This window comes from Erpetoichthys calabaricus, chromosome 11 (genome assembly GCF_900747795.2).
Source record: "Erpetoichthys calabaricus chromosome 11, fErpCal1.3, whole genome shotgun sequence".
In the NCBI taxonomy this organism is placed as follows: domain Eukaryota; kingdom Metazoa; phylum Chordata; class Cladistia; order Polypteriformes; family Polypteridae; genus Erpetoichthys; species Erpetoichthys calabaricus.
Genome location: NC_041404.2, coordinates 84,175,516 through 84,195,019, shown reverse-complemented (window position 1 = coordinate 84,195,019; position 19,504 = coordinate 84,175,516). Strand labels below are relative to the sequence as shown.

At 37.9% G+C, this 19,504-nt stretch overlaps 1 protein-coding gene across 2 annotated transcripts in view; it reads right to left on the bottom strand.

Moving 5' to 3' along the window:
• Nucleotides 1-19,504, bottom strand: part of psd2 (pleckstrin and Sec7 domain containing 2) — a 265,093-nt gene that overhangs the window by 9,150 nt on the left and 236,439 nt on the right. For both annotated transcript variants that reach the window (XM_028813479.2, XM_028813480.2), the window contains 3 exons: nucleotides 18,289-18,359; nucleotides 5,119-5,276; nucleotides 4,510-4,654 (listed from right to left, as the gene is read on the bottom strand). In XM_028813479.2, coding sequence (XP_028669312.1) covers nucleotides 4,510-4,654; nucleotides 5,119-5,276; nucleotides 18,289-18,359 — 374 coding nt within the window. The remainder of the gene's footprint in view (nucleotides 1-4,509; nucleotides 4,655-5,118; nucleotides 5,277-18,288; nucleotides 18,360-19,504) is intronic.

Genomic DNA, 19,504 nt, shown 5'->3' with positions numbered 1-19,504 from the left:
CAGTCACCACCGTCTGTCACAGTGAAAATTGGTTCACACAGTTCAGCCACAACTAGCTGCTCCCTAAAGGTTTGCTTCATCAATTAAAATGCTAAGAAATTTTTGTTTTGTCTCATCATTGTTCATAGGCATTTAACTAGTTTTATGTAAGGATTTTCCAAATGAGCAAAATAGGGTAGCCAGCTAATAGTGCAGTATATACTAGGGTTGTGGAGTGTAAATGTCTTTTACCCTTATTATGAGACTGCTTAGTATCTTTTTTAAGTTTTACTACACGTACAGATCAAACTACAGTAAGTAATAAAAGGAGTGGGATTCTCCCTTCCCACGGGTTGCAACCTCGTAACACATATAATGTGGGATTCGGCAGTAACACCCAATAAAACTGCCAGCCTCCCCACTATACACTTGAAGTGTCCTGCACTTGTAGCAATAACATTCAGTAACACTGCCAGTAGCACTCTACAAACATTATTCTAATGACCAATTTCTATTTTAAAACAGGACTTCCACCTAGCTATTTTATAGCATTACTGTCTGCTGAAACCTTTTGCCAAGCCCAGAGTCCCCCAGACAACAGTAGGTAATTTCCTCCATACGGCAACCCAAAATAATCCACCATGTGAAAAGGAGCCATTCTGCACCGTTCATACCCAAAGCATTTCTAAACATTAATATTAGATATACTGTCAAAATACAAAGTTCCTTAGTTGATTATTTTGGAAGATTAGGAAAGTGAGTGAAGCTGTGAAATCATAAAGGAAGTAGTAGTGCAGGACCTTCTTTACGGAGCTAAGCATGCAGACATGGAATCAGTGCTATCCAAAGGCTCAAACTATAAATGTTCACTACTGAACTGAAAACTACATATAGCCATGCCCTTCATTTAGGATAATAATTTAATAAGATCAACCATCCTGGAAAATGAATTTCTATAATTTATTCATTTTAATGGTAGTAAATATTCAGCTGGTTGCACAAGTAAATGGTAAGTGATCTGACAACAATAGAAAAAAGAATTAATGATAAAATGGTGTCCTTGCTGGGTGCCACATCCTAGAACAAAGAAATCAAAATTTTTATATTTATTGCTCATATGTACCAAGACTTCATAGTCACAGTATTTTAACGTAAAACGACTGAAGTAACAACCAAAAAAGTAGTAATTTTCAATACCATTTTTAAAAAGTTAACTGTCTACTGTCACTTACAGAGCAGCCCAGTAAAGTGACAGTAAGTGTGCCTGTGCGAAATCAGAAGGGATTAGAACTGAATTCCATGAGGAAAAGAGATCTTCAAAACAGGGGACAGAGGAATTTCAAATGTTTTGCATGTCTGCCTTTTGTTTTGATGACCAGTTGCTCCATCCTCAGCCCTTTGTTCATTATTCCGGCACAAGTATAACCAGCCTCTCATTGACATTATTGGCAATAGCCTCAGCAGCACCATGAAATATTTTCCCGCATGCATCTCCACCTCTGACGTCATTTTTGCAGAGACTCCCTCACACCCAGCGCAGGATATAAACCTGCTATTAAGCGGGTCAGGGATATGCAAGGGGAGGGCATACATATTAACAGCACATACTCACAATAATAAAAAAACGGCCCTTTGCATCTGTTACATTATAGTAGTTTACAGTTTCAATGATTTAATTTGCCACTGGCAAACTAAGTAGAAATGATAATTGCCAAACCTATTTTTGATTGCATTTGCGATCATTTCAGATGGAGTCTGGAGCCCTGGTGGCACCACGGATTAGGCTACCCCGAGGTTGCTTCCGGGCCACAATTTGAGTAGGCCTGCACTAGAGTTTGTTTTAATGAAGAATAACCTGGAAATAAGCAGTAAACAGAAATGAGGATTTCCAAATTATTATCAGTGGCATTTTCCTGTATTCTATAATGAGTAACTGAACCTGTACATGTTACATATAATGTAAGAGCCATTTCCTAGTTACATAAGATACATAAATGTTTTACTAAGTGATAGTGCATAATCTAACGGAGGTTCCTATAACCCCCATAAGATTAACTGAATTGGTATATTCTAACTATTTCTAGCTTATCTGACTAAACATTATTCACAGTTAGTGATCAGCCTTGCCATATGTAAGGTGTAGAGGGCACATGATTTTAAACCGTGCCTTTCATGCCTTGCGTACCTTGTGTGCTACTAAGTAACATGTAAGACAAAGCACTTAATTGAAAGTGCAGTGCTGTATGTTTAAAGCGTACAGTAGAAGAAGCTAAGAATCTTTAAGTACAGAAACAACTAAAGTTTTACAAGAAAAGCTAAGTTTAGAGAAGATACATTTTTCCTTTTTTTTTTTGCCTTTTATTCTATGTATGTAACAACTTTTTTTCTTTATTCTTGTATGGATTGTTTGCTTTGAATTTTCACTAAATATTTTAAAACAAATTTTTGGACTGAAAGATTTCTTTCACCACGCGTTTTACCCGTGCTTGAACTTGCCTTACACTCTTGTGGCTACATATAATAATTACTAGTATCATATCAGAAAGGACCTGTTCAGGAAAGGAGGAGCCCAATACATTATAAAGTAAGAAAAACTCCAAAATCAGAAAGTAATAGAACTGTTGTTACATGTTAAACTATTAAAGGGATGTCACAGCAGACAGGGTTTTAAAGAAAGCTATTGTAGAACCATTAATTCCCATAGTGGAATATTTAATTGTATCACAAATGGAACAAATGACAAACTTAGTCAAAAAAAAAAAAACAAAAAAAAAACAAAGATTTTTCTAGCCTGTCATGGAAAAAAATTTGGCCAAGCATTATAATCACTAAACCAGGGGTAAAAATTCAAATGTGACCCTACAAAATTTCTGGAGCGCACAGAACTGCCATTCTAGACGAAGCAATAGTGAATGCTATGCTTAGATAGACTGCAGATCCTCATGGTCCTAAAATTTAACAGCTGTATCTACTTCCGTATTGATTTTAGACAATTCAAATGGCTGCCAAAATAAACTCGGCCCCAATGCCCTGAAATGAAATAAGTAGCCTTGGAAAACAGGTGATAGATGACTGGAGAAACAGATTTAATCTATATATATATATAATTCACTAAGACCATGGCAAGCAAGACACATGCAAGACAGAGCCCCGCTTACCAACAATTCACCAAGCAGCCGACCATGGCATGCAAGACAGAGACCATGGGATATGCACGACAGAGCCATGCCCGTCAACTCACAGAGCCCCGCCCACCAACTCTAAGACCATGGGATACGCATGACAGAGCCCCGCCCGCCAACTCTAACCCTCCTCCGGAGTCCACCCTCGCTCTCGAGGCATGCACACTGCCTGCTCATGTGCCAGCACGCAACACCTCACCAAACACCGCCTCAGTCACTTTCGTCTCTGCTACAGTCCACATGCACCTCTGAGCCACGTTGACTTTTCATTGTTCTTTTCGGTTCCGGCTGCTTTTCTATATATAATTCACCAAGTCGCCCGACCATGGGATATGCACACACGCAAGACAGAGCCCCGCCTGCCAACTCCCGCATCATGGGATACACACGACAGAGCCCCGCCCGCCAACTCTAACCCTCCTCCCGTGTCATGGGATACGCATGACCGCATCCACCCACGCAAACTGTTTTACACGCTGCATACAGCGATTCCCATCCACGACAAACATGCTTCTTCTTAGATGGTTGTGCAGGAACGGGGAAAACCTTTGTCTACAAAAACCTGATTCATACCATACTAAGAGCATAGTGTTTTATTGGCTTGCCCACCTGCCCGCCCGCCTGACTGTTACCAGCATTCACCACAATGTACTGGAGTGTAAAACTATCGCAGCTGCTACCTCACAAACTGTCCTTATTACCCAGATTTCCCTGTATAATTCACTAAACAACCGACCATGGCACGCAAGTCAGAGACCATGGGATACGCTAAAAGCAGAACAATGAAAAGTCAACGTGGCTCAGAGGTGCATGTGGACTGTAGCAGATAAGAACAATGAAAAGTCAACGTGGCTCAGAGGTGCATGTGGACTGTTGCAGAGATGAAACCGACTGAGACGGTGTTTGGTGAGGTGTTGCGTGCGGGCACATGAGCATGACGCAGGAGGAGGGTTAGAGTTGGTGGGCGGGGCTCTGTCGTGTGTATCCCGTTTTCAGTCACGGACAATTGTATGTTGCTCTCTCCAGAGTTCCATCTTTTAATTCACTCACAGTCGTATCCTCAAACCCACCCCACTTGGACAACTGTGTCTTTCAGGAAGTGTTCACCCATCAATAAATAATTATGCGGCATATGCTACACCGCGGGTTGGCTAGTTAATTTATAATATGCCAGAATGGATAAATATTTTCAACAGAAGATGTTGTAAGATTTGTTTTATGTTAGAGGAATACAGCGGTGACATTTATGAGACTCAGAAATTTAATTTTAGAAAATGTGTTTTCTTCATGTGGATTTTTTTCAGCAATTAATTGTTTAGTTCATTTTCTTTTTTTTTGTAAATCATACCTGAGAAAGTTTAGTAGTAGATGAAGGTAGAAGAGGTCTACAAAACTTTTTCATAGAACCAATGGCAGCTGGAAATGCTGGCGCAGAGAACAGAGCAGCAACTATATTTATTCGTAAAATCCACGACAGCATCTCCTCTTCACTCCTGAAAGGTTAAAAAGCTTAATTATTTAGTTCTGACAGTTTTGTAATATTATAAAATGAAAACATTACAGAGAAATACTGGTTCATTTATTCACATCAAGCAGAACTGATTACTGAAATGCACTACATTTAGGTAGCTCAATTCTGTGTCCTTTCATGGTATATTAATGATAAAATGTAGTCCCTAGGATCATAACAGAAATAAGGAAATATGATGCTACTTCTATTCTTATAAATATCCCCTTGTGACAAATAAAAGATCTATCTATCTATCTATCTATCTATCTATCTATCTATCTATCTATCTATCTATCTATCTATCTATCTATCTATCTATCTATCTATCTATCTATCTATCTATCTATCTATCTATCTATCTATCTATCTATCTATCCTCATTTACTCCCAGTTAAAATCATGAAGTAGATGAACAGAAAACATATACAGTATATATAAAGGTCTTACGGCGCTTGAAAGAGGAATACTCTCCAGTCTGCAGTTTTTAACTTGAGTACATTTGGTCTTTTGCTGTAATCTGTGGCTTTTGTTGCTAAGGCATGGTGTATGCGAATGGCATTCTTCAAATCAACTTCTGAAAGTTCTTTATCAGGCTTGTATTCATCCTATAAACAAGAAACAAGAAATCTTATCTGTACATATAATAACAAAAAATAACAGAAATCTAAAATATATAGTATAAAGAATTACAAAATGTATTGTATGCAAACAAATACCTTAATGCAATTAGTGTTACCTGCCTTGATAATTTTTTTGTTAATGTCAAGGACTTGAGTTATTAAAACGAGCCAAAATAAGGGAAAAAAAAAGCTAAAATTGACCATTGTTTCAAAATGGCTGATGTAATAAGTAGTATGCCCATCCATAAAGATATAACCTTAACTATAAGTTACATCCAATTATGCAATACTGGTGCTATAAGATGTAAAAGCAAGGGATTGAATACTTCTACCCTATATAGTTCCTCTTGTCTTCTTAACGTTTTTTCTAGTACATGGCTATACCAAATTAAACATTATTTTAAGTATTACTGAGAACAAAATTTCAGTGTAGAATTTGCTGTTCAATAAAATACTGGTCAAAGCACTGAATAGTTTTACAAGGCAATATATTTTAAGTTATTTCCTGAACCCACTTAGCCCAATTCATGGTTGCAGGGAGCAGGAGTCTATAGTGAAAGCATAAGGAGCAGGGCAGAAAACAATGTTTGGATCAAGTATTGAAATAATTATCAAAAATGTATTTTTTTTTTTTTAAAAAAACTTTTAAAGATTAACAAGAAAAGCTCAGTTCTGAATCATAGTGAATTTTCATCATGCTTGAAAATTAAAACAAAAACAGCAAATTGCTCAAAAAAGGGAAAAGGCATGTTGTTAGAAGTGCCGCCTAACTTGCCAATTGGCATTGTATAATTAAATTTTAATTATTTCATCAATCATACTCCTGTCCTTCCTTGACTCTCACTAAACAGCTGCACCACAAATGTTACAATTCTAAAATTTTACATATAAAAAGAAATTGTTGTTTTTTCTTTATATGAAAGACCCCCAATTTCTGTTGCAAGAACACTTGTACCCAAACAAGAATTGCTGCCTCTCTCTTCCAGCTCACGCTTGATGATATTTGAACATTCGTATAAACTCCAAAGATCTTCTTTTCTTACCGCTTTTGGACATTGCTACTCAGGTATGAATTGCCACCTCCTGCAGAATTGTATTGGAATGAATCTGCATTGTTTTTGTAACTGTTGCTGCGGTATATAACCTGCTTGTCCTGGCTGCAATAAACAGCCATATTCTGTATTGCAGTGTTTGGGAAAGAGAAAAAGCAGGAGACAATTCATCCTGGATATGGGATTGGAGTTCCACCAGAACTTTATGATGGTCTAGGTGGGTACAGTGTCCAATGAGAAAGTGCTCCTCTTTCTAGTTCGTGTCCACATTGGTCCCATCAGATGGGCTTAGTGCCAGGTAGGAAGATGCACATGCAAGAAAACAATGTAGAGCTGTGTAAAGTGCCACCATTTTGTGTGCAGAAGTTGCTTACAAGAAACCCCAAGAATCTGTGTGGGCTACTAATGTGAACTGTTTTGTAATCAACCACCATATCATTTGTGAAATTTTTTGCATGGATATAAATTTTAAACCAAGTACAAAGGAAAAATATTGTTTTTTTAGCATGTTTCCAGCTGAGTGAAATGTCTTGTTTTCCTTTTCACAAATAAATACAAACGCTGTTTTACGCTGAGTAATAGCACAACAGTAGAAACAGTAAGCCAAACACAGAACAGCACTATATCTAGTAATCTCATGAAAAAATCAGGGAAACATGACAATTTACAAACAAAATAATTATGCGGGACACTGAAGAGCACCTGTATGTGTAAATTCACATAACACACATACAAGTCGCAGAGCAGGTGCAATCCCAACAATCATTGTGGCAATGCTACAACAAATACTTTGCAATCGTACTGTGAAAGATAAAACAGATGTATAAAGTACCAGAAAGACACTGCCAGCTGTAAAACCTAACAAAACCAAAGGAAAAATATCATTAAATTGTCTAGCAATTTCAAAACAGCAGATATCTTACCTGCTACACTCCTCCCTTTTCTAAATGAAATGACTACTACAATGAGATAGGCTAATGCAAGCATTCCAAGTACAACTAGGTGTCTCAAACACATGCCTTGCAATATGTACAAATCATGATAATGTTAAGGCAGTATAACAATTAAAGGAATTACAAAGGTAGCAGGAAAGAAACAAATGGTAAATGTTAAGAGGTGTTAACATTAGGACTCGTCTCATCCTAAGGCACCAGATGCCAATGTCCAGCTTACCTGGATTCTTGCAGTGAACCAGCTGTAAGAACACTGGAGTGTTTTTTTGGATGTGTGTCTTTTATTGGTATTATATTATTGTCACTAGTGCTGGGCGGTATACCGGTTCATACCAAAAAACGTTTTTATTTTTGTTATGATATGGATTTTTCTTATACCGCAACACCGGTTTAAATTGCCTAAACAACGTTCGGAACGTGGTGCAGTGGGAAACTGTTTAAGGGGGACCTTTTTCACTGCTACACTGCTAAACAAGCATACAACTGAGTACATGCATTAGTGGAGGTATTGCGCGGTGAAAATGGACAGAGAACATTCCGAAACTGAAGCTGTAGCAGACGATAAAGTTGAACATGATGACACAGAAAAACTTTTGCTGGAAAAAGGAGTCACGTTTGTTGTCTGGAGATACTTTGGATTTAAAAGGTTGAATGTGGACCATTATGTTCAAATGTGTGAATACTGTTTCTATACTACTGAATAATACTGCAAGCCAAGTTTTATTTTTTTCAATACTGTATAATGTACCTGGGTACTGTGTAATAGTGTGACGACATGTTGACTTTATTCTCGATATTTCCACTTTAATCTCGACATTTATGACGAGAATACAGTCAACATTTCTACTTTATTCTCGCCGTTTGTCGAGATTAAAGTCGACATGTTGACTTTACTGTATTCTCGTAATTTGTTATTAAAGTAGAACATCGTAAACTAAACTTCATCTTAAAATGAATATTTAATTTACTAGATTTTCTTAAACCCCGTCATAAGTTATGTAGCACATTAAATGCTCTGTGTTATGTTCCCAGCCATGTTAATCGCTACGTGCTTCTTAAACTGACTTCCTCTTGCACTAAGAGGAGGCACAGACAGCACACAGGATACATTAATTTCATGATATTCCTGCGCCCTGCACATTTAGAATGCTAAGATAAATATTTGATATAATTTTCATGATGAAATGTATTAAAGCATGTATTAATCATGTCGGGGCACGGTTGCGTGGAGGTTGCACTGCTGCCTCGCAGCAATGGGGTCCTGGGTGTTCCCTGCTTTGAATTTGCATGTTTTTCTGGTGGGTTTACTTGGCGTGCTTCAGTTTCCTTTCAAAGTCATGTAGGATGGCGGGTTTTGTTATGCTATATTAACCCTGCTAGTGTATGTATTGCTCGTATTCACCCTGCGATGTGCTGGCGCCACGTTCAGGATTTCCTCCTGCCTTGCACACAACGCTTGCTGGGATGGACGCAACCCTGAATGGACGCCATAATTAAACATGTATAACGAAGATTTTTTTTTTAAGTTCTGAACACTCCGTGGTCTAAGTTTATAACCAGTTTCACAAGGACGTTTATCATGTGGCGATTGGTTATGTGGAGAAACAAAAAGGAAGGATAGGAACTGGGTTTTTAATACGTCAAAAAGAGACAGCACTCATGCAATAAAGAAATCCCCCTCAGAAGAACATCCATTGAATTCTGTATTTGTGTCTTCGACAACCAGATCACAAACCCAAAATTTACACAATATTTAAGTTAAACCTGTGCGATACCCATTCATACATCCAGTTTTTTGGAACCTCGTCACACCTGCCACAAAGTTCTCTACACTGAACGTACACCTGAGGACCTCTTACTGCGAGGGAGCAGCACTACCGTGCATGTTTAATATCTGCTTTAATGCATTTCATCATGAAAAATTATCTTAGCATTCTACATTTTCAGAGAGCAGGAATATCATGAAGTGAATGTATTCTGTGCGGCGATCTCTGCTTCTTAGTGCAAGAGGAAGTCAGTTTAAGAAGAGCGTAGCGATTAACAACTGGGTCGGGGAACACTTAAAGCATTTAATGTGCTACATAACTTATGACGGGGTTTGAGAAAATCTAGTGAATTAAATATTGATTTTAGGATGAAGTTTAGTTTACGACATTCTATTTTAATGACAAAATAAATTACGAGAATAAAGTGGAAATGTTGACTTTAATCTCGACATACAGTTTTTTTTTATTTCACTGTGTCCCTATTTTTTTTCTTCACTGTGGCCCTAATACGATTCTGTAGGGCTATACCACAAATAGCATTATAAATGCAGGTTGCAGTTTTATTATTTATGTATATAGCTTAGCTTGACGCAAGGTCCATATTAATGCAGTTTGCCTTAATGATGGTTCAGTTGGTAAAGATGTCGTCACCAAGTTGCACTTGTTTTATTTTATTTTATTTTTATTTGGTGAATACTGTGTAATGCACCTAGGCTTGAAGTCTTGGAAGTAATAGTATTATTACTGGAAGTTGCACTATTATTTATTTTATTGTTATTATTTATTAGTTTAAATATTATGCAGTTTAATGATGGTAAAGTTGTTTAAAAAGTCACTTTAACATGTCAATGGACAGAGATTGTTAACATTAACAAAGTGTAGTTGATTTACAAAACATATTTACTATTTATTCCTTTTCTAAGACATTGTTCAGTGCAATACAACTTTTGACAAGCACCTCTGGATATTTTACTAAGTCTAAATGCCTCTTTGGATGGTTGAAAATATGTTGTCAAAATTTTAGTTTAAGTTGTTTGCAAATATTGTTCAATAAAAAGGCTCTACATTTTGACTGCATCTGTCATGCAATGTGATTCCTTCTCTTCATTAGTGCCACCCCCCTGAAAACTATCACTTTATGGGGCCATGCAAACCTGTATTAATACTTGTGTGCACATTAAAATGTTTTTTTGTACAGTGTACAATTCTCATGACAGTGGAATAGGTTATTCTTAGCCAGTAATTGCAGTGGAAATGTGGTTAACATCCACTCATGCATAGGGATAAAAATACCATCCAATACAGTGAAACCGGTATAATTTTGAAAAATACCGTGATATAGAATTTTGGTCATACCGCCCAGCACTAATTGTCACTGTTCTAAGTAGACATGCAAGTTAAGAATTTACATGTAACTCAATAAAGTTAAACTTAAATCACTAGTAGGGACTAAAAAACTCTCCTTAGGACCAATGGCCAACCAACTTACAAGGAAATGCACCCAACTACCAAAGCTATGAGGGAGTCAAGAATATATCAACCATCCAGCAAAACTGAAATTGGAGGAGCAAAACACCTGGGAGAGAACACAAAGATCACCAAGTGTAGAAATGTAGATTAAGGAATGCACCTTGAAAACACTACGTAAACACACACAGTACATAACTGGCCCAGTACTTCTAACAGACTTGTGGAGCTACTTTCTGTAACTAAAATCTGAACTGTAAATGCCTGGTGAATAAACACATGTTAATTAATCTGAAATATGGATTGCTTACGATGAAGAAATGAAGTATATCTTTTATATGTTACATCTGAAGATCAGCCTTATAAACTTTAAAACACAAAACTGAATAATTTACCTCTAGTGTGTTAGAAGAAGTAAAAGAAACAGACAGGGAAGTGGACAATTCTGTGAAAGTAAACTTGTGTATGTTTCTATCAAATCTGCACAGAAATTAAATTTGGACCAACTGGTCTTATAAGCTATATACATAACAACATAAAAATTGTTCAGTCTCTTGATTAATGCCTTTGGTCTATTCCTTTGACCTGGGTGTAATAACCAAAGGTCTTCTTAATTAAAACAATCTGGAATAATCATGATCCACAAAGACAGAATAAACTGAAGTTCTCTATCTGATACAACAGAAATTATGCAGACAAAAAGTGTATTAAAAACAGAATGCTTCGATTCTCTCTAAAACAATGTCAGCCTGGATGCCTGAGGGTTAGTATATATAAAAAAGTACAAATCAGTCTAAACTGACAGCTGGAAGCCCAAGAGAACCACTGGACTAGTTCCCATTGATAATAAACTTCCATGACTTTATGTGGGCAAGACAGAAGGTATAAACATCTATTAGGTTATGATACATCAGGAAAAAGATCTGTGAGGGAATCCTGTGCCCTACTGGGTGCCAAAACTAATTCTTATCTATTTACTAAAAACATCTTAGTATTTAGTGTTGTGGATGGACTGGGACAGGAGCAATACCTTACCCAGGCCACGTGATGGCAGCTGCCCTGGTCTGCGTGGGGACCATGGGAGCAGAGCTTGGAAGCTCATCCCGGTTGGGGCCCGGGGTCACTGCCAGAGTGCGCCTGGATAATTATGGAGCCCTGGAAGGCAGTATTTCTGCCACACCAGGAAGTGCTGCCAGAAGAAGAATCCAGGTACGCCTGGAGTGCTTCCGGTTGCAAGAGCAGCACTTCAAACACACCAGGAAGCGCCGCTGGGAGAAGATCAGGAAGCACCTGGAGCACATCCGGGGGATATATATAAGAGGCCGCCTCACTCCATTCAGGGCCAGAGTCCTTCTACGAAGTTAGGCTCGCATCCACACAACAATCCATAAGGCTATCAAGTGAGAATGGAAGAATTTGTTTGAGGTTCTGTTCCTCAAAGTTTATGTCAGTTGTTGAACTCAGTTAAAAAATGTTCCATATTTAAAGATGTTACCCATCTTGCATGTCTTGAGTTGCATGGCAGTTTATAAATCTAATCTGGGGGTGGAAATGAAAAAGGGTGATGGTGAAGCACTTTTTTTTAATATTGTGTCTTTGAGATACAAGTAACAAGCTCTTGAGACTGCTTTATTAACACAGTATGGCTGTCAACCATACCATAGCTAACAAGTCCTTGATGGCCTCAGATAAACCATTATTTAAATGAGTACTTAGAGTGGAATCATTCAGTGATGCTTTGGGTAAATGTGTCTAAAATGACCACTATATACAGTGCATCCGTAAAGTATTCACAGCGCATCACATTTTCCACATTTTGTTATGTTACAGCCTTATTCCAAAATGGATTAAATTCATTTTTTTCCTCAGAATTCTACACACAATATCCCATAATGACAACGGGAAAAATGTTTTCTTGAGGTTTTTGCAAATTTATTAAAAATAAAAACACTGAGAAATCACATGTACATAAGTATTCACGGCCTTTGCTCAATACTTTGTCGATGCACCTTTGGCAGCAATTACAGCCTCAAATCTTTTTGAATATGATGCCACAAGCTTGGCACACCTATCCTTGGCCAGTTTCGCCCCATTCCTCTTTGCAGCACCTCTCAAGCTCCATCAGGTTGGATGGGAAGCGTCGGTGCACTGCCATCTTAAGATCTCTCCAGAGGTGGTCAATCGGATTCAAGTCTGGGCTCTGGCTGGGCCACTCAAGGACATTCACAGAGTTGTCCTGAAGCCACTCCTTTCATATCTTGGCTGTGTGCTTAGGGTCATTGTCCTGCTGAAAGATGAACCGTCGCCCCAGTCTGAGGTCAAGAGCGCTCTGGAGCAGGTTTTCATCCAGGATGTCTCTGTACATTGCTGCAGTCATCTTTCTCTTTATCCTGACTAGTCTCCCAGTCCCTGCCGCTGAAAAACATCCCCACAGCATGATGCTGCCACCACCATGCTTCACTGTAGGGATGGTATTGGCCTGGTGATGAGCGGTGCCTGGTTTCCTCCAAACGTGACGCCTGGCATTCACACCAAAGAGTTCAATCTTTGTCTCATCAGACCAGAAATTTTCTTTCTCGTGGTCTGAGAGTCCTTCAGGTGCCTTTTGGCAAACTCCAGGCAGGCTGCCATGTGCCTTTTACTAAGGAGTGGCTTCCGTCTGGCCACTCTACCATACAGGCCTGATTGGTGGATTGCTGCAGAGATGGTTGTCCTTCTGGAAGGTTCTCCTCTCTCCACAGAGGACCTCTGGAGCTCTGACAGAGTGACCATCGGGTTCTTGGTCACCTCCCTGACTAAGGCCCTTCTCCCCTGATCTCTCAGTTTAGATGGCCGTCCAGCTCTACGAAGAGTCCTGGTGGTTTCGAACTTCTGTTACTTACGGATGATGGAGGCCACTGTGCTCATTGGGACCTTCAAAGCAGCAGAAATTTTTCTGCAACCTTCCCCAGATTTGTGCCTCGAGACAATCCTGTCTCGGAGGTCTACAGACAATTCTTTTGACTTCATGCTTGGTTTGTGCTCTGACATGAACTGTCAACTGTGGGACCTTATATAGATAGGTGTGTGCCTTTCCAAATCATGTCCAGTCAACTGAATTTACCACCAATTAAGCTGCAGAAACATCTCAAGGATGATCAGGGGAAACAGGATGCACCTGAGCTCAATTTTTAGCTTCATGGCAAAGGCTGTGAATACTTATGTACATGTGATTTCTTAGTTTTTTTATTTTTAATAAATTTGCAAAAATCTCAAACTTTTTTCACATTGTCATTATGGGGTGTTGTGTGTAGAATTCTGAGGAAAAAATGAATTCAATCCATTTTGGAATAAGGATGTAACATAACAAAATGTAGAAAAAGTGATGCGCTGTGAATACTTTCCGGATGCACTGTACAGTAGCTGAAGTCAACAGCATTACATACTACTTAAAATTTATTTAGACATTCCATCAAAGAACTGGTTCTACAGTTATGACCCTCCAGCATCACTGCTGAACAGTCTAATGGTCCACCTGTTAACAATAAAACTATAACATGCACAGGAGGGAAAAGTAAGCTGATAGTATATCAAGAACTAACTAGTACTGGGTCATACAAATACAATATCCTCCCGAGATTACATCAAAGTGTGATTCTACTGAGGCAGCAACAAAGAGTACAGTAGTAGTGAAGTGGGGCCAGAGATCCTCTCAGCGTAATAATATGGCAATACTGTGGGTCACTTACTCTATATTGGTCAGCAGTGTTGTGAGGGATTAGCTGGCATTGGAAATAAAATGTGAATAGTGCTGCTAACCCTATTTGTTAGTAGTGCTGAGAAGATAAACCCAGATCATGGTGTGACACTAACAAGTTTTAGAACTAAACCTAATATGAAGGTTGCTAATGAAGTCAGGACTTCTTTTTTGTAATGTTTGTGTACTTTTTTATCTTTTATTATATCTTTTTGCAGGTTATTGTCATTTGTTTTCAAGGTACCACATAATAATGTCACAGGAGCATGATCTCTTGGCACATGGGGTGAAATGGGCATTGGTGAAGGAGGTCAACTGGATCACTACAAAGTCAAACATAAAAGTTTGGTCTGATTGTCAATTCTTTTCATCTTTTCGGAGAAGCCAGTGTCTATCATTTTAGCATATGATTAAGTAAATATTTTTTTTACCTAAATGCTTTTTTCCAACTGTGCCTGAGCTCTCTGGCCATTTGTTGCATTTTTACTTTAATGAGCACTATAATGTTTTACTATTTATTTAGGAGATACTTAAAGTAGGATTGCACACACATTTGCAAAGTCAGCGGGTGAATCGAGCTTTTGACACATCTTTTATTTAGTATTTTCTAGGATAAGCATTAGGGTGTGCCACAGCTTTGACCATGCGCTGTCTTCAACATCTTCTCAACCTGTCATGGCTAATATCCAGATGTATCCGCAACATGTCTGAGCCTGCTGAATATTTTTATTTTGCCAGCTGAGTTTTGTGCCTGTTGGTTCTCCCATGTAATACTCTGCAAGGATTCTCCTTGTTTCCTCAAAAACTCTGTATAGTCAGAGTGGGCACTTGTGTTGGCTCCCAAATAAATATAACTGTGCTGAGAAAAGCAAAAAAAGCAGCAGTTTTAAACAAACAGGAATGAGGAGCCAGGAAACATGTATGCCAGCTACATAAAGTACGTGCCCATGTGTTTTTATATTCAATACAGTGTCTACCAAGTACAGTGTAATAAATGTTTACACAGTGGAAGCAATTGTTGATGGGCACTATGGTGACATCAGGGGAGCATAGCAAAATAAATAAAACTATGAAAAACAGCAAGAAACAGTCTAAAGAAAAATGAACCAAACAACAACAAAAAATAAGGCTTATGGCAAAATTATTTGAGTGTTCTAACCTGGCTTCCTCTAAATCCCCTGGTTCCAGAAGACAAGTTATTTTTTCATTTGCATAAACCTACTATGTGTACTTCTTCCCAGCTTCAAGGTTTGAGACACACCTTTAACACTAGAATTACCAGAGCCAACAAAACAACTCGTAAATCTGACCCACATTAAATCCCTTTGCACCTCTCCGTCAGCGTCTTTTGTCTTCTAAATGTGTCACTAAGCAGCAAGCAGCCTGCTATACCATCCCTCCCACCACCTCAGAACGGGCAAGAAGTTCTCCCAGTTCCTGCCTTCATTGATTATCTGGGAGTGAGCTACCCAGAATTGTAAGGGGAAATAATTTGATGTATGTTTTGTGTCTACAACAATCTGGGTAAACACATCGTTAAAACAGAAACGTTTTTAATGTTTTAGTAATAAATAACAAAATGTAGAAACAAACTGTATAATATGTGAAGGCTGATGGCCAAATATTAAATAAATAATTTCACAAAAGGTGTAAGTACTATATGACAGCTTCCATGGTACTGTGGTTATAACTGCCGACTAATAATCTGAAGGTCATGAGTTTGAAACCAGCTCTTTGGCAATTTTACCATTTTGAGTAGTGAGGTGCTCTTTTTGTTAATATTATACAATAAAATATATTTGATTTATGTCTGTAACTGCCGGTGTAAATTTATAGGACTTGTAAAACAAAATTTTTTTTTTTCACTTTTACTCTCAGTCACAATCACGATACATCAACCCCCCCAGTGCCAGGACTGACACGGTTACTTTTTATCTGAAACTGGGAATAACTGTAGATGTGAGTGGTGTTTTGAGACAATGGAACTGGAAATTCTCTGATCTTGACGGATAAAAGCTGACACACAAATGCTGGTGAATCTGCCTTCTTTGTATCTCACTGTCACTTGAATTTTTTTTATTCAGTTTTATTGAGTGTTCCTGCTCACGCTGACTTAGTATGCACCTTATGGTCCATGATGTCAAAGCCGCACTGATAAAAAACAGAGACATAGGTATATATGATATTTGGAATAACTCATTTTATGACCTGTATAGTACATTTCGGAAAACATTGTGGCACTGATGCAACATTATTCATAATTTTCATATTCATTCGCATAACATCTTGCACTTGTAATTAGTGACTGCGTTTTTTTTTTTTTTTGATCTTGCCAGTGTCCATTTTTGTGCGCATGGGGGTGTTTCTTTTGTACTCCAGGACATGCAGAGGAAAGAATAGTAGAGAGAGGTCAGTTCCACGCAATAGGCAATCATCATACTCAAATGTTAACAGTTCACACACACCCAACTGTTTGTTTGAAAAAGAACAGCATCAGATCGGGTGTGAATTTATACTGGCGCTGTTAGAGAAAGATCGGGGGGGAGAGAGCATGAATGTGACTGAGAGAATAAAACTGAAAAAAGCGAACTTTTAGAAATGCCATACATTTACAGCTGATCTGACGCTGTTCGTTTTCAAATAATATTGCATTAGTGCGACAATGTCATAAAATGATTTCTCTCAAAATGTCACATATATTTGTCTCTTTCTTTTTTTTCTGGTGCTGCGTTGACATCGTGCACCAGAAGGCATGAGCTTATTCAGTGTGGCAGGAGCACGCAGGTGGTCGGTTGCTTGCACTATAACACGCTTGACTTGATGGCGATCAATGCACATGTACTGTGCAAGGCATGCACCGGGGCCACTGAGAAAAGAAGAGAGTTCTTTGCTCACCTTGCAGAGGAGCTTTGTCGTCGCTTCTTACAAGAAAAGGCGATGGATAAAGCAAAAGAGGATGCAACATCAACAAGCTTCTGTTCCAAGACCTGTGCCTCCCCAGCCCCTTCAGTGTAATAGTAACCACAGCATAGAGAGAAGTGTGTACATTGCAACAGGTACACATGTTGTAAACGTAGAAAGGACGGCCCTTGGTTGTGTGTGAACTGTTAACATTTGAATCTGATGATTGCATACAGCGCGGAACTGACCTCTCTGTACTATTCTTTCCTCTGTATGTCCTGGAGCACAAAAGAAACACCCCCATGCACCCAAAAGTGGACACTGGCTAGATCGAAAAAAAAAACGAAACACGGTCACTGATTACAAGTGCAAGATGTTATGTGAATGAATATGAATAATATGAATAATGTTGCATCAGTGCCACAATGTTTTCCGAAATGTACTATACAGGTCATAAAATGAGTTATTCCAAATATCATATATACCAATGTCTCATTTTTTTTTCTTTTTTGTCAGTGTGGCTTTGACATCATGGACCATAAGGTGCATACTATTTCAGTGTGAGCAGGAACACTTAATAAAATTGAATAAAAAAAAAATTCAAGTAACGACGAGATACAAAGAAGGCAGATTCACCAGCGTTTTATCCCTCCAGATCAGAGAATTGGGGGGGAATGGTATGGCAGGCTGCTTGGGCTTATCGACGCATTTAGAAGACAAAAGACGCTGACGGAGAGGTGCGAAGGGATTTAAGGTGGGCTGGAATTGCGAGTTTTTTCGTTGGCTCTGAAAATTCTAGTGTTAATTTATTTAATTCTATAATTGGCATCATGTTCCAATATTCCCTTCTCCAACTTTAGCCCTTGGAATGTGCTATACATTTTTAAATTTCTGCTTGATTGACATTAATTATTGCCCATTACTTTTGCATTTGGTTGCATGTGAGTTGTGCATTAAAAGTGTCATATTCTAATTATTAGAGGACTTGGTCAGTGGATCCTCACACAACAGACACATCAGTTATAAATACAGTGTAATCGTAAAGACTGGTGTTTCAGGTTTACACTAATAAATCAGCTTCAGTTATAAACATTTTGCATGATAAACTAAAGTAGTCCTTACCTTCTGCAGGTATAGTATGGTTCCTTTCAGGACAGCATAAAATTTCTTCCATCCTCTTCTTCCCCTGGGAGCTATTAAAGAAATAGCAAAATACATAAGGGTTTAGAGCAAATGTACATATATAAAGTATAAACTTTCAGAGAACAAATATTAGCCATGGAAGTGAATGGTTAAATGATGCTTATGTAAATATAAATAAAATGTAACAAATATGGTTAAATTATGCTTATATAAATACGAAGGATGTTCAAAAAGTTTCAGTACTTTTATATTTTCGTTGGAAACGGTGAAGGTGGGAAGAGTAGTAATTTTGCCTTAAAAAGCTGGTACAACGCTGGAAAAATTGCATCGCAAACAAAGGTGACTATATAGAAAAGTGATGTAATTAGTTGTTGAAATTCTTAATAAAAGGAGTTTAAAAAAAGTTTGGAAACTTTTTGATCGTCCCTCATATAAATAAAATATAACAAATATGGTTAAATGATGCTTATGCACATATAAATAAAATATAACAAATACAAATCAAATAATTATTCTTAAATAATTCTTTTTAATCCTGGGTACTACTAAAAACACATTCCTCTTGATGTTTGATTTATGATGACTGCTGTTAACTAAATCTGACTTTCAAAAGCTGAATTACAGTGTTACAAGTCCAGTTACTATAAGTAAAAAAAATTAACAGAGTTGCAGATGATAAAAGATTTGTATCTGAATATAAAAGACATATTGTGCTAAAAAGAAAAGCAAATGTTGGAGTTCAAAATATCACATGTACGGACAGGTCAAGCCATAAGAGCTGTCACACACAGTGTCAAACAACAGGCTTTGAACTAAGTGAATTTGTCATAATATCCTATCCTGCATTTCCTTCCAAGTACAGGTAAGTTTGTATTTGCGTAAATTCAGCCATGTAAGAATGTATACAGCAACATCTAGCATTATGCTGTGGTACTGCAAACTGCTTATGGACCAATAAATAAGAAAGACAAAACCATGCATTTTGTAAGCCTATGGAATTCTAAAATGAAAGGGCAAGTTTGGAGACAAAATTATTCTAAAACTTTGGGGATTTATGTTTGAAGAATAACAAATAAAACATACAAATTAAAATAAAAGCAACCCAATTCTAACAAAGTATTTTTATGTTTTTTTTTCCCCTACAAAAATAAAAGAAAATAATAAAATAAATGTTGCATTTTTCATATGACTGCTA